The following is a 13190-nucleotide window of genomic DNA, read 5'->3' as shown; positions in this document are numbered from 1 at the left end:
CAGGGTCCTGGGATTGAGCCCCGCATCCCTCCCCACATCCCCACATTAGGCACCCTGCTCAGTGGGGAGTCTGCTTCTCCTTCTGCCTCTTCCCCCAACGTGTTCTCTTTCTGTCAAATAAATAAAATCTCTAAAAGAATAGGAATTTATACATTAAAATTGGACAGGAAAAGCCAGAACTAAATTCTAAAGTGGTATTTCAAAAATGTCAAACATTAGCAATAGCATGTAGTTCTAGCTTGTAACTGCTGCTAGTTTCTGAATTGTAGAAGTAGTTAAACATGACAGCTCGTCATCAGTAAACATTTGAGTACCTACAAGGAACTGTGATTACCTCTTGTGGTTCTTCTAAAACCCTTTTCATTAAGGGGTTAAAGCTTTTCTGTTTAATAATTTACATGGAGCAAAGTCATCTGTGGTGAGATAGGAAGCAGAGTAGAGGCTGAGTGTTAGTTCCTTGCAGCAAGAATGTGTAGATTGTTAAAGTCGTGATCACAAACAGAACCTCAGCTCAGTTTGGGTTCTTGACATCGTAAGTAGCCAAACTTGTGGCTTATTATTTTTGTTGAACTACCCAGTACAGAATGTTGTGCTCAGGATGGACACTCAAGAGAAATCTGTGATCTCTTTCCTTTGGCTTGAAACAAAGCATGGTATGTAATGCATCACTTATTTTGGGGTGACCTTTCTGTCGCCTGTGATTGCTCTTGTACTGGATGTTAGTATACAAGATGAATTAATAAAACAGGGTTTAGGGTTTTTGGGGGGGACATCATTTAGTGACAGATATGTGACGAGCTGATTAAAATACAGTGGTGACACATGAAAGTACTTAGAAGTAAAGGGGTATCATGCTTGTGTCTTAAACCCTCCGAAAATAGTATATGAATGATAAAGCCGATGTGGTAAGTTGTTAACATTTGGGTGAAGGGTATAAAGGAATTGTTTCTATCGATTTTTATAAGTCTGAAATTACTTAAAAATAGCTTAGTGGTGGGGCGCCTGGGTGGCTCAGTGGATTAAGCCTCTGCTTTCGGCTCAGGTCATGATCTCAGGGTCCTGGAATCGAGTCCCACATCGGGCTCTCTGCTCAGCGGGGAGCCTGCTTCCTCCTCTCTCTCTCGGCCTGCCTCTCTCCTTCCTTGTGATCTCTGTCAAATAAATAAATAATAAAAATATCAAATTAGGGCGCCTGGGTGGCTCAGTGGGTTAAGCCGCTGCCTTCGGCTCAGGTCATGATCTCAGGGTCCTGGGATCGAGTCCCGCATCAGGCTCTCTGCTCAGCAGGGAGCCTGCTTCCTCCTCTCTCTCTCTCTCTCTGCTTGCCTCTCTGCCTACTTGTGATCTCTCTCTGTCAAATAAATAAATAAAATCTTTTTAAAAAATATCAAATTAAAAAATAGCTTAGTGGTAAGTGCTATAATTACTTGCAGTGGCCATAAAAGACAATGTAAGGGACTCTTTTGTGCCTAACCTTGGAAGAGCTCATCTTTAATGGACAGTTTGGAAATTTTTTTTTACAGATTTTATTTTTTTTACAATTTTTTTTTTACAGATTTTATTTATTTGACAGAGAGATCACAAGCAGGCAGAGAGGCAGGCAAGGGGGGGGGGGGAGCAGGCTCCCCGCCGAGCAGAGAGCCTGATGCAAGGCTTGCACCCCGGACCCTGGGATCATGACCTGAGCTGAAGGCAGAGGCCCAATCTACTGAGCCACCCAGGTGCCTCCAGTTTGGAACTGTTTATATTGTCAAATCATTTAACTCAATTTGTGTTTCAAGAACTAGAGTCATCATAGTTACATTAGAAATATATTGTGTGTTGTTATCCATGTAGATTCGAAGCCTTTGCCTGCTTGAATATTCCCTTAGTATTTTCTTTTCGTTTGTTTTCTCTGGAATGTGCTGCACCTTCCAGTCTTCATTACTTGTATCAAATGGAAGTTTAGGGAGGTTCTACTATGATACCAAAGTCTTTAAAACCTTTTAGGTTTTGTAACATTGAATAGATTTAGGAAGTACTAGAAAGGCAATTTTGTACACTGGTTGAATATGGGCTCTGAAATCAGATCTATATTTGAATCTTAGCTCTGCTACTTACTAGTCACATGGTCTTGGGCAAGTGATTTAGTATCTCTTGGAGCCTTAGATACTGCATTTGTAAAATTGAAAAAAAAAAAAAAAACCCCTACCTGGAAGAACTGTCGTAAGGATTAAATGAAATAGCATGTGTAAGGGCCTTAGCAGTGTTCCGGGGACATCGTCAAGGGCTCAGTAAGTACTACGTTCACGCGCTCTTCCTTGGGAGGTGATAGAATTTACACTGTATTTGGGATTTAACTTGGAAAATGTTAGTGATGTATTCACATTGTGCCCTCTGCTAGAACGGACTCCCTATTTTTTCTTCGATTCACCAGCTTTGTTGACTACCCCCCCGTGCAGAGTGCTGTGCTAGGCACTCTTGATGCTTATCTTTCACTTAGCACGCTTCACAAGCTCGTTATCAGAAGTTTCAGACGTACACAAGAGTATGTTTGAGAAAAAGCCCCATCACCTGGCTTTAGCAGTCATCAGCTCGTGGCCAGTCTTGTTTCATCTGCACCCCTCACCTACTTCCTCTGGATAATTGGGACTGAAGTTCCAGACCTATTTCATTTTAGTACACTTAATTAAGATTTACTATTTTTGATGTATGTTATGTGTTTATATATGCATCTGTATATGGATATGCATAAAATCATTTATCTCCCAACTTTACCAACAAAGCAGAAAGCAGAGTTGAAGCCGAGCAAAAGCACATCGTGTTTCCATGGGTGAAGGCAGGGCAAGTGACCTCCAGGCCTCCTGTGGTCGCAGCCCTATAGATGCAAAGCAGAGGTGGTGACGCTTGCCCCCCAGCCTTAATGCTAGTCAGTTTGCTTTTGTTTTCAAAATAATTTCACCACACATTTATTGAGTGCCTCCTGGGTGTGGGCGCATTGGGCAATTTAGAAAATAAGCCCTTTGACAAAGAGCTTACAGGCTACACAAGGTATGAGAAGAATAATAACTAACATCTGAATAGAATTTTCTAGTTTACAAAGCATTTTTCACATTTTCTTAAGGCATCCTTTTCAGGAAGATGTGAGCATTAGTTCCCTTTGATACACCAGGAGACTTCACCTCGTGGGCATTAACTAGCTTTACCAAGTTTTAAGACCTGGAAGGTGCCTGTCTTCAGACTTTCTATCCAGGGGTCCTTTCTACCTGATGTGAGACTTTGGGGAGGAAAGGCAATGGAGCTAAAGCCAGGAGGTGAGAAGACGGGAAAAATACTGATTAGGAAGAAGAGAATTGGTAAAGGAACAGGTCAGGCTGGACGGTACTAGGAGGAGGAGAGTTGGGGCCCTGGTCAGTTGGTCACTGCTGTGCCTCCTAGTGACAGTCAGAAGGGTAACAGACAGGAGCCTGGCCTTTCGGAGGTGACAGAGATGTTTAGGAGCTGTACTCACAGCAAGTGGATGGGAGCACCTGAAATGGTGTACTTCTGTGACAGTGGATATTACCACTTTAGAAGCATGTCGGAACTCACTGGCATAGATTTTGTCCCAGCTCTGCCACTTCCCAGCTTTGTGACCCTGGCTAAAGTTATCAGACCTTTCCCAAACTTTTCCTTATCTGTAAAAATGAGGGATCTGGACGGTGGCGGATAGAACCTCGCGGGGCAGGTGGTGAGGCTCCAGCACGATCGCGTGTATAATTTGCGGAGCACATGTGGCACAGTCAGAACTCCAGAAGCTGAAATGTGAGCTCTTAGATTTGGGCTCTTTCCAATTTAGAGATTACACAGAAAAGGGCAAGATGCAGAATAGGATACTTAGGATGCCATTTGTTCGTGTCTCCTTTTAAAAAGCCCATTTGCACACACAGGGAAAACAGCTAACAGATACGGAGACGGTCTCACCGGCCAGGCGCTGTTCTTGAACTCCCTTCTTTACACGGGCGGACTCATCCGGTTCATTCTTGGGCCCTGTGAGGTGGCTCTGGCAGTTCCAGGATCCAAAACCAGGCTCTCAACCCTTGAGGTTGAGAAGAAAAGCAGTCGGGGGGGTTACTTGAGGGAGAGAGGAGGGGAGGGGAGGCCAGAAAGCCACGAGCCGGCAGAATTAGAAGGTGGAAAGGGAGATTTTTACCTTTTTTATGCAGAGTTCCTTTATAATTATGACTGAAGAAGGAAACAACATTTAATGTTAAAACATTTTCACGCTTTTGAAATGGGGGTGGACCTGTTGTAACCGTGAAAATTTTAAACAAAAGCGCTGTGACTAGCCTCATGCTCCTTTTTCCATGTGCATTTTCAGTGATTTTTTTTTTTTTTTTAGGGTAAATTTCCCAAAGTCCAGTCACTAGGTTGAAGGGTTGAGTCTTCTTAAGGTTCCTGAGGTCTGTCGCCGTGTCACTTTCTGGAAGGTTGTGCTGGCTTGTGCTTCCATCAGCGGTGGAGGAGTTTACCCTCCTTTCAGTGCCTTGGATGATGGAAGTTCTTTCAGTTATGGAAGTAGTTCATTTTCCATTGTTTCATATGAAAATAGTACAATAATACTAAATTAAAGCAGATCAGTGAGCCCTGGCCTTGCCCTGAAGTCACTTTCTTGAGGAGTAATTGGTAGTCAGTTGGGTGGGTATCTCCCCAGAGCCTTGTTTACCTCCATACAAACCTATGTAGCTAGTGTCTGCACACACTTACTGATAAATACGGTGGCATCATAGTTGATGTACATACTATGATGCTACTTGCTTTTTTAATTCTGTGATTTATCACAGACCTCCTTCCCTGTTGGTGGTTCCAGATTGACCGCATTCTTTTTGCTTTTTTTCCATTGAAGCAATTTTGTCTTTTTTCCTATCAGTTGACCTCATTCTTTTCCCCATAGAATAAATAGAACCATAGCGTATTTAAGAATTTCTCTGTCAAATAAAATCATTTATATCTATTTGTTTCACTAAAACAAACGAGACTGCATTGATCTTCCTTGTACATATATGTTTACTTACCTATACGAGTGATTCTATAGGATAAAGTTTTAAAAAGGGGTTTGCATTTAACTTTGGGGAAAGGACTTTCACACCCAGGTGGGTTAGGTTCCCACCAACAGTGTATTTCCTGCCTCTGTGCTGGACCTTATCAGTCTTTAATTTTTGCAAATCCTGTTATCTCATTTAATTTCCATTTCTCTTATCACTAGTAAGGTTGGCCTTACTGTTCAAGTTTTTTTTTTTTTTCAGTCATTTATATTTTTTCTGTGAATTGCCAGTTTCTGTCCTTTGTGCATTTTTCTCTCTGGGTTTTTCCTTTTGAAATAGATTTGTGAGTGAGTGATTTCTGTAATAGGGGTATTAATTCCCTGTCACTAAATGGGAATGATTTCCCAGTTTATCATTTGTCTTCTATTTCTGTTACAGTGCCTTGTGCCATGCAAAGGTTTGTTTGTTTGGTTTGGTTTGGTTTGGTTTACAGATCTATTATTTATTTGAGAGAGAGCGAGCGCGTGCACGCAGGTGAGGGGGGGGTGGGCAAAGGGAGAGGAAATGGAGAGAGTCCTGAAGCAGACTCCCTGCTGAGTGCAAAGCCCCATGCAGGGCCCCATTCCAGGACCGTGAGATCATGACTCAACCCCAAAGTAAGAGACAGCCACCCAACCACCTGAGCCACCCAGGTGCCCCCATGCAAAGGTTTCTAATGTTGAGTCAGATCTCAGTCCTTTCCTTTAAGACTTCTTAGGTGACTTGACCCAAGATTATAAAAAATACTCTCCTCCATTTTCTTCTCTGTTATATTTATAGTTGGTTATTTTATGATAAGATTTTTCTCATATGGTGTAAGGAAAGGAGTGTCAGTGTTTAAAAAGTGGATAGCCAATTACGCCATCGTGTCTTCTTCCCACGCATCTGAAATGCTACCATTATACTCTGAATTCCCATATGCTTATGGGTCTATTTTCAACCTTGCTTTCTCTCTTGCTGATATAGGTCTCTTCCTGTGCCAAGATTTTAACTGCTGTTTCTTTATAGTATATTTTGAGATTTCAAAAAAAATTCTTGTGTATAATATATTTACTCTTTGAGAAAACAGTGGGATCAACCATTTTATCAGAGTTGCATTCATTAGGTTAGTGAGCGCTGACATTCTGATGTTGATCCCGTTTGTCCAGAGGCATGGTGTAGCTCAGTATTTCTGTGGGGCTTCTTCTAGATTTTTATTTCTAACTCATTTTTTGTTTATTCTTACTTTTTATAAGTCTGCTATTTTGATAGATGAAAATGACATATCACTTAATTTACACTTTGAGTCCAGAGAAGTCAAATTTCCTATAGAACTATGTTTAACTACTTACTTTCTGTGAATTATTTGATCATATGTTTGGTCCATTTTTTCAGTTGGGGTGTTAATCTCTTAGGAGCTTATATGGTAAGGATAGTGATCCTTTTTCACAATTACAGCAGGTTTTTCTCGTTTGTTTGCCTTTTAATTTTAACACTGTCTTTGCTATGTAAGTTTGAAAATTTAATATAATTAAATTTGTCAGTCTTTTACGATTTTTACTATTGCTGTTAAAGTCCCCTAAAATTTTACACCGAATCGTTCCATATTTAGGACCAAAAAAAGAAGGCCATTTGGAAAACTAGTCATGTTGGTCTGATAATGGAATCAGTTAAGTAATTTCTTTAACAGTGTTTAAGAATGCAGTGTTACAGTGTTAGTGATTATTTGTTTTCATTGTAACAATATTATGTGTGTATCACATGTATGGTATAACATGCATCAGAATGATTGAAACATTTGCTTATGATTTTTTATTTTAAAGAACTTTTAAATTGGGGGCAACTGCAAGTAATTCTGACAGTCCTAATGAAATTCTGTTTCTTAGAAGCTGTCAGTTTGAATGTTTAAAGTCTGTGATGTGTTCTGATAGGAAATTTGCTATAATGTTAAGATCAGAAGGTATTTTTGACTTCTCTGTCTTCACAGGGAATTAGCCATATAAATTTGCCTTGTTGCCTATAAAATGCTGTCCACTTCTACCTTTTCCCCTTTTTTCCTCCTTCAAACCCTACTGCAGTTATGTGAAGTGGCATTGATATAAATTTTTATTAACTGTTTCACAAACAGTCTGATGCTTTCGTTTCGAGTTTTATGTATTCAGATACAGTAATTAAATTACCCTTTTCTTGTCATAATGACTATGCTTTTATTTCTAAAACAATAAAAAAATTTAAAACCATTGTAGTATTTATTAGGAAATATATTAGCATCTATGATTCGAAGTTGATATGCTTTCTCATTGAAAAATTAGTCCCTGGAATCGAAGACTTATGTTAAAAGAAAAAAACAATGGAAGCATTAGAACTGTGCCTAAAACTTTTAGTTGGACCCTAAAAGACAAGTGAATGTTTGGTTTTTATACTTTTTTACATTAAATACATTGTCTTACGTACAGTAGGGCCTCAGTAAATGTTTATAGTGAATGAAACACCCTTCCGTTAATGGTAGAAATTCTTTTCAAATTGCTGGGAAATGTAGTGTAAAATTTCTGCATACATTTTGTTTAATCTCTTAAAGTATACAACTAACTTGCAACACAGCTTTTTTTTAACCATTTATGTTAGAAATGCCTTTTATACTTACCATTTAATTACTTGATCAGTAGTTAGTTCATTTGTACAAGACTTGCTCATTGAATATGATCATCTGATTTTTATGACAGTTCAGGAGCTATGCTAGAACTGCGATGTCTGATAGAACTATATTTGTGATGATAGAAACATTCTCTATCTGTGATGTCTGGTATAGGCGCAGCTTGCCTCATGTGACCAGTAATAAGCACTTGAAATGTGGTCAGTGTGAGTGAGAAACTGAGGGTTTGGTTTTGTTTAATTATAAGCAACAGAAATTGTAAAAAGCCACCATTTGCTCACGGCTACTATACCGGACAGCACAGATACACCTGCTTTATTTTCATTTAGTTTTCCAAGTTAGAGTAAGTTTATTTTCTTTAAGTGTTCTGATTTCACCAACAGTGTGAGGGAAAACGTTTTGAAACAGTGATTATAATAAAGCTATGTTTTTATATTCAATTTTTGTTACATTTATGTGAAACATTAAGGTTGCTCTAGCGAGCATACCACAGACAATTTCCCTTCATCTCTGGAGGGGATTTCATTCTGAGGAGAAATGCATATTCTAAGGACCCATGAACAAATGTTCATTTTAAGATGAGTCCGTGTCAAGTTTTTGTTCATTTTTGAGCAGCTGACTTAGAAGAAAGTTTTAACGAACATGAATTGGAGCCCTCATCACCTAAAAGTAAAAAGAAAAGTCGCAAAGGAAGGCCACGAAAAACTAATTTTAAAGGGCTGTCGGAAGATACCAGGTCCACATCCTCCCATGGAACAGATGAAATGGAAAGTAGTTCCTACGTAAGTAGAAAAACGTGGGGTTCTTTTTGTTGTACCACAAGTATTTCACTTAAACCGTGTGTATAGGTAAAGCTCATCATTTGAAATGTTAACGAAGCTTGAAGGTACTGATAATATATTTTTAAGTTTTTTCTTTTTTTTTTTCTTTTGCATTTGCAGAGAGATAGGTCTCCACATAGAAGCAGCCCTAGTGACACCAGGCCTAAATGTGGATTTTGTCATGTAGGAGAGGAAGAAAACGAAGCAAGAGGAAAGCTGCATATATTTAATGCCAAGAAGGCAGCTGCACATTATAAGTGCATGGTAAGCATGGTTCTTTTCATGTGCTTTTAAACCCAGGTTTTTTGGAAAGGCTTTTAGCTAGTAACCAAATAGGGCACTTTTCTCTCCAGCTTAAGTGGTGTAGAATTAGGAATAGTATATCCTGTAGTTCCATATCCTCTTAGACCTTAGGATTTTAAAAATAAAGACTTTATGATTTAGTAAGATCTAAATGAGTCCTAATTATAGTTCCCATATTCTAGATAATGACAGTTAACTATTTTGTGACTGTACACCTTTGCGCTTTATAAACTTGTGATGGAAGATACACATTTGGCCTCCCCTGTAGCCCAGGTCGTGTCTGTGTGATTGTCCCCCTGCCGTCACTTATGAGCCTCTCCCGTAACAGACTTTTAATTCCTTAAAGAGAGGAACTGTGCTTGATCTTTGCGTCCTTAGATCCGGGTCTGACTTACAGGATACATAAACATTTTTGAATTTAATTGTATTCAGTTATTCATCCCATTTATGGTTAGGTTTTTTAAATTGAATTTATTATATCCGGAGTTCTTGGCCAGAGATGTGTATCAGATTTGCCTGGGGAGCTTTTTCCAAAATACACACCCCTGGAGTATATCCCAGAACTGTCTAGTCTAAAAAAAATATCCCCAGGTAATTCTGATCTACGTCTGTGACTGAAATTTGCCAGTTTAAACTATTTTTTAAAACTTTGTGGAAACATAAAACAATGGAGACGACTGGGTAACACTGTTGAAATCTGCATCGTTGAATGAAATATTTAATCTTGGGTCCACACTGGCAACATTAGTTTTGATTTATTTTCCTTTTTTTAAATTAAGGATTTATTTATTAGAGAGAGAGAGAAAGAGAGAACACATGCACGTGAAGGGGCAGAGAGACAGGGAAAAAGCAGACTCCCCATGCAGTGCGGAGCCCCACACAGGGCTCGATCCCATGACCCGGAGATCATGGCCTGAGCTGAAACCAAGAGCCGGATGCTTAACCGACTGTTGTCCCAGGCGCCCCTGTTGTCCTTATTTTGGATTATATTTTAATCAGACATGTGAATGTGTTAAAAATACTGGAGTTGATACTTGATTTTTAAAGAAAAGTTCTCTTTCTCAGGATACTGAAGTTGTAGAACACATTTGTTATTCCATTGTTTAATCTTTTTCTCACAAGGGTTCTGAACATTAAATATTCCTGCATTTTTCTTTCCTAGTTATTTTCTTCTGGCACAGTCCAGCTCACAACAACATCAAGAGCAGAATTTGGAGATTTTGATATTAAAACTGTACTTCAGGAGATTAAGCGAGGAAAAAGAATGGTCTGTGGTTTTATATTTATGCTATGCAACGTTACTCTTCTGACTTTCTGCTTTAAATTTAGAACGCATCTCAAATTTATCCAGTCATTAAAACATCTAATCTAAAGTAGTTCATATGTTAAAGCAAGTATATATTTGACTTATCTGTAATACAATAAAGGATGCTGATGTTTCTGGAACTTACTCCTCTATGTAACTTCAGTACCTAAGAGAATTACACTGAGATTTATATTTCAGGGTATCTGAGAGTCTTTTAATAAAATAAATGAAGATGTGAATGTGACACACCTTACTAAGTTTAAAATGTTAATATTATTTCAGCTTGCTTAAAGAACAGTTCCATAATCCTAATAGATCATCGGGAACTTCCCCATGTTGTTCATTATTTTTTTTCTTTTTCTTTTTTTTTTCAAATAAAAGGAAAAAATTTTTTCAGAGCCTTCTGTTTAGTTAACGTTCACATACACAGTTATGTCTCTTAAAATGTTTACCATAGCTTTAAAGTTTTCTTTATAAACTGTGCCTAAGTCTCATGTTTTTAAACATACTGAATTACTAATAAATAGCTTTAAGAAATATTGGCATCTTTATTGATTACTTACTCCTTTACAGTTGATAAATATTATAAAATGTCAATGGAATGCTAAATCTTTTAAGACCTCAACTGTCTCTAGAGATGACCTGAATTAAAAAATTTTTTTATTGTGAAAATTTTCAAACATCTCAAAATTAGAAAGACTAGTAACACACGTCTGTCCATCACCTTGACCCATCAGTTATCAAGAGCTTGCGGCACTCGCTTCATCTCTGCCTTTTATTCTTGTTGCTTGAAGTGTTTTAAAGCAGAGCTGAGACTTCTTATCATTTCACCTCTACATTATGTCAGTATGTATCTCCTCAAAGTTGGACATTTTCTTACCTAACCACAATGTCATCACACCTTACGAATTAACATTGAGTTCTCAGTGTTATTTAATACCCAGTTCGTATTTGTATCTCCCCAATTGTCTCAAAAGTACCTTTTTAACGTCAATTCGTGTGACTCAGTATCCAAAGGAGGATCGCCCATTCCATTTGGTGGTTCTGTATCCTTGATGTAACAACCTAGGGCACTTCCCTCTCTCCTTGTCTTTGTTGTGTCTGTTTTTGTTTTGTCGTATGCCATTGGCTTGTTGAAGAAAATGAATGAATTGTCCTGTAGACAATATCCCATGTCCCATATGTTTTATCTGTCTGCTTATTCATGATGCCATTTAACTTGTCCCTCTATCCACCAGATTTTCTTTTAAAGTGGAAGTTAGATGTAAAGGCTTGATTAGATTCAGTGTCAAGATTTTTGGGGGTAAGAATACCCACGGGTAGGACTCTGTCATCCGTATTTTATCACATCAGACTAGTCGTAATGTCTGATCCTTGGATTCAGGAGGTGAGTCTACTCCCTCCCCCCTCTGTTGTGAAGTTCCCCTTCAGTGTCTCATCTAGTGGTTTGCCATGTTGGTGAGCTTTATCTGAATCCATTAGAGATGCCCCTTTCTTTGTGGAGCTGCATTTCTGAAGGTGTGAAGATCGTTGATGTGATCTGTCCCCCTTAAATCCAGTTTCTGTTTTGACACTTCGATTACTCTCGTAATAATGAAACTCCTTTAAATCAGAATGTAGAATCCTAAAAAAATATAAGGGAAAAATCTCTTCGGCTTACCGTACCAAGCAGTGTTGTCGTGTCATACAGCTGCGGTCCAAGTAGGTGACTAGTGTAACAGTTCAGTCCTTCTGGTCAACTCATTCACCTCTGCCCGGTTGAATGTTCATGCAAACACCAAACTAGCACTTTCCCAAGTGTGCTCCAAAGGAAAGTAGTCCGTCAAGATGCCCCCCCCCAACCCGTCCAAAAATATAAGGGCATCTAGAGTTCAGTAATTTGGGAACTGTTTACTGTACCCTCCTTCTTGCAGAAAGGCTGTGAGAAGTTCTGCAGTCAAGCAGTCTGTTTAAAACTAGCATTCCTCAAACTTACTTGACTGTGAAACCCTTTTGTCAACAACCACCTTTGAATCTCAGAACATTCTTGAGGCAAAGCTGGCTGACCGAGGCCAAGACGGGATGTTTTGAAAAGATTTCAGCCCCTTCAGTCTCCCTCTGCCCTTTTACCTACTTGGTAGCAATCCCTCTTGGTGGGGAATTGCTTTCCTGTCTTCTCATTCTTCAGTCATCACAGGAAAGGAACTGGTTCCAGGGAGCAGAAGAAGCCAACCACTAAAGTAACAGAATCTAATTCTTTTGTGTTTGGCGGTATTGAGGAATGTCTTATTTATGTTTGGATGTCAGATCTTCGAAGGTTAGTATAGGTAAATAATGGAAGCATCAGGGAGGGACTTAATATCAGAAAGTCTATCAAAGTATGGTTTAACTTGCGGCATGATTTAACAGATCTGCTAAACACTAAGTTCACTGTACTGTTTTTCCGTAGAAAACTGGCTGTTTTCTTTGTAAACTAGAATGTGTGGCTGAAATATGGCTAAAATAGAATAAATAAGGTTGCAAAAACTTTGAAATACTGCTTATGATCATTCTTTCTCTTCCCTTAAACAGAAATGTACACTTTGCAGTCAGCCCGGTGCTACTATTGGATGTGAAATAAAAGCCTGTGTTAAGACTTACCATTACCACTGTGGAGTACAAGACAAAGCTAAATACATTGAAAATATGTCACGAGGAATTTACAAGTAAGAGAACAACAATTGTCCATTTGCCTAAACTTGTCAGTAAGTAATTGCCCTTAAATAGATGGCATTAGTTTACTTGGTCATGATTCCTAGGTGGTATTTAGCCAAGCGTAGAATACTTAGGACCCTTATATATAAAGAAACAAGTACTACGATTGGCGTTTTCCTCTGACTACACATCCCTGGATTCGCATTCATTCGGCTAGTATGCATCATGCTTACCAAATGCCAGGTTTTGTGCTGGGAGCTGGGCATACAAGAATGATCAGTGGGGGCGCCTGGGTGGCTCGGACAGTTCAGCCTCTGCCTTCGGCTCAGGTCATGATCCCACCATTCTGGGATCAAGCCCCGCATGAGCCCCGCATGAGCCCCGCATCAGGCTCCCTGCTGAGCAGGGAGCCT

At 39.1% G+C, this 13190-nt stretch overlaps 1 protein-coding gene across 4 annotated transcripts in view; it reads left to right on the top strand.

Moving 5' to 3' along the window:
• PHF6 (PHD finger protein 6) overlaps window positions 1-13190 on the top strand; it is a 47649-nt gene that overhangs the window by 21648 nt on the left and 12811 nt on the right. For all 4 annotated transcript variants that reach the window (XM_082717655.1, XM_082717653.1, XM_082717656.1 and 1 more), the window contains 4 exons: window positions 8290-8456; window positions 8616-8759; window positions 9961-10065; window positions 12655-12788. In XM_082717655.1, coding sequence (XP_082573781.1) covers window positions 8290-8456; window positions 8616-8759; window positions 9961-10065; window positions 12655-12788 — 550 coding nt within the window. The remainder of the gene's footprint in view (window positions 1-8289; window positions 8457-8615; window positions 8760-9960; window positions 10066-12654; window positions 12789-13190) is intronic.

Source organism: Mustela nivalis, assembly GCF_964662115.1.
Source record: "Mustela nivalis genome assembly, chromosome: X".
NCBI classification, from domain to species: Eukaryota; Metazoa; Chordata; class Mammalia; order Carnivora; family Mustelidae; genus Mustela; species Mustela nivalis.
This window is presented reverse-complemented; position numbering and strand designations above follow the sequence as displayed.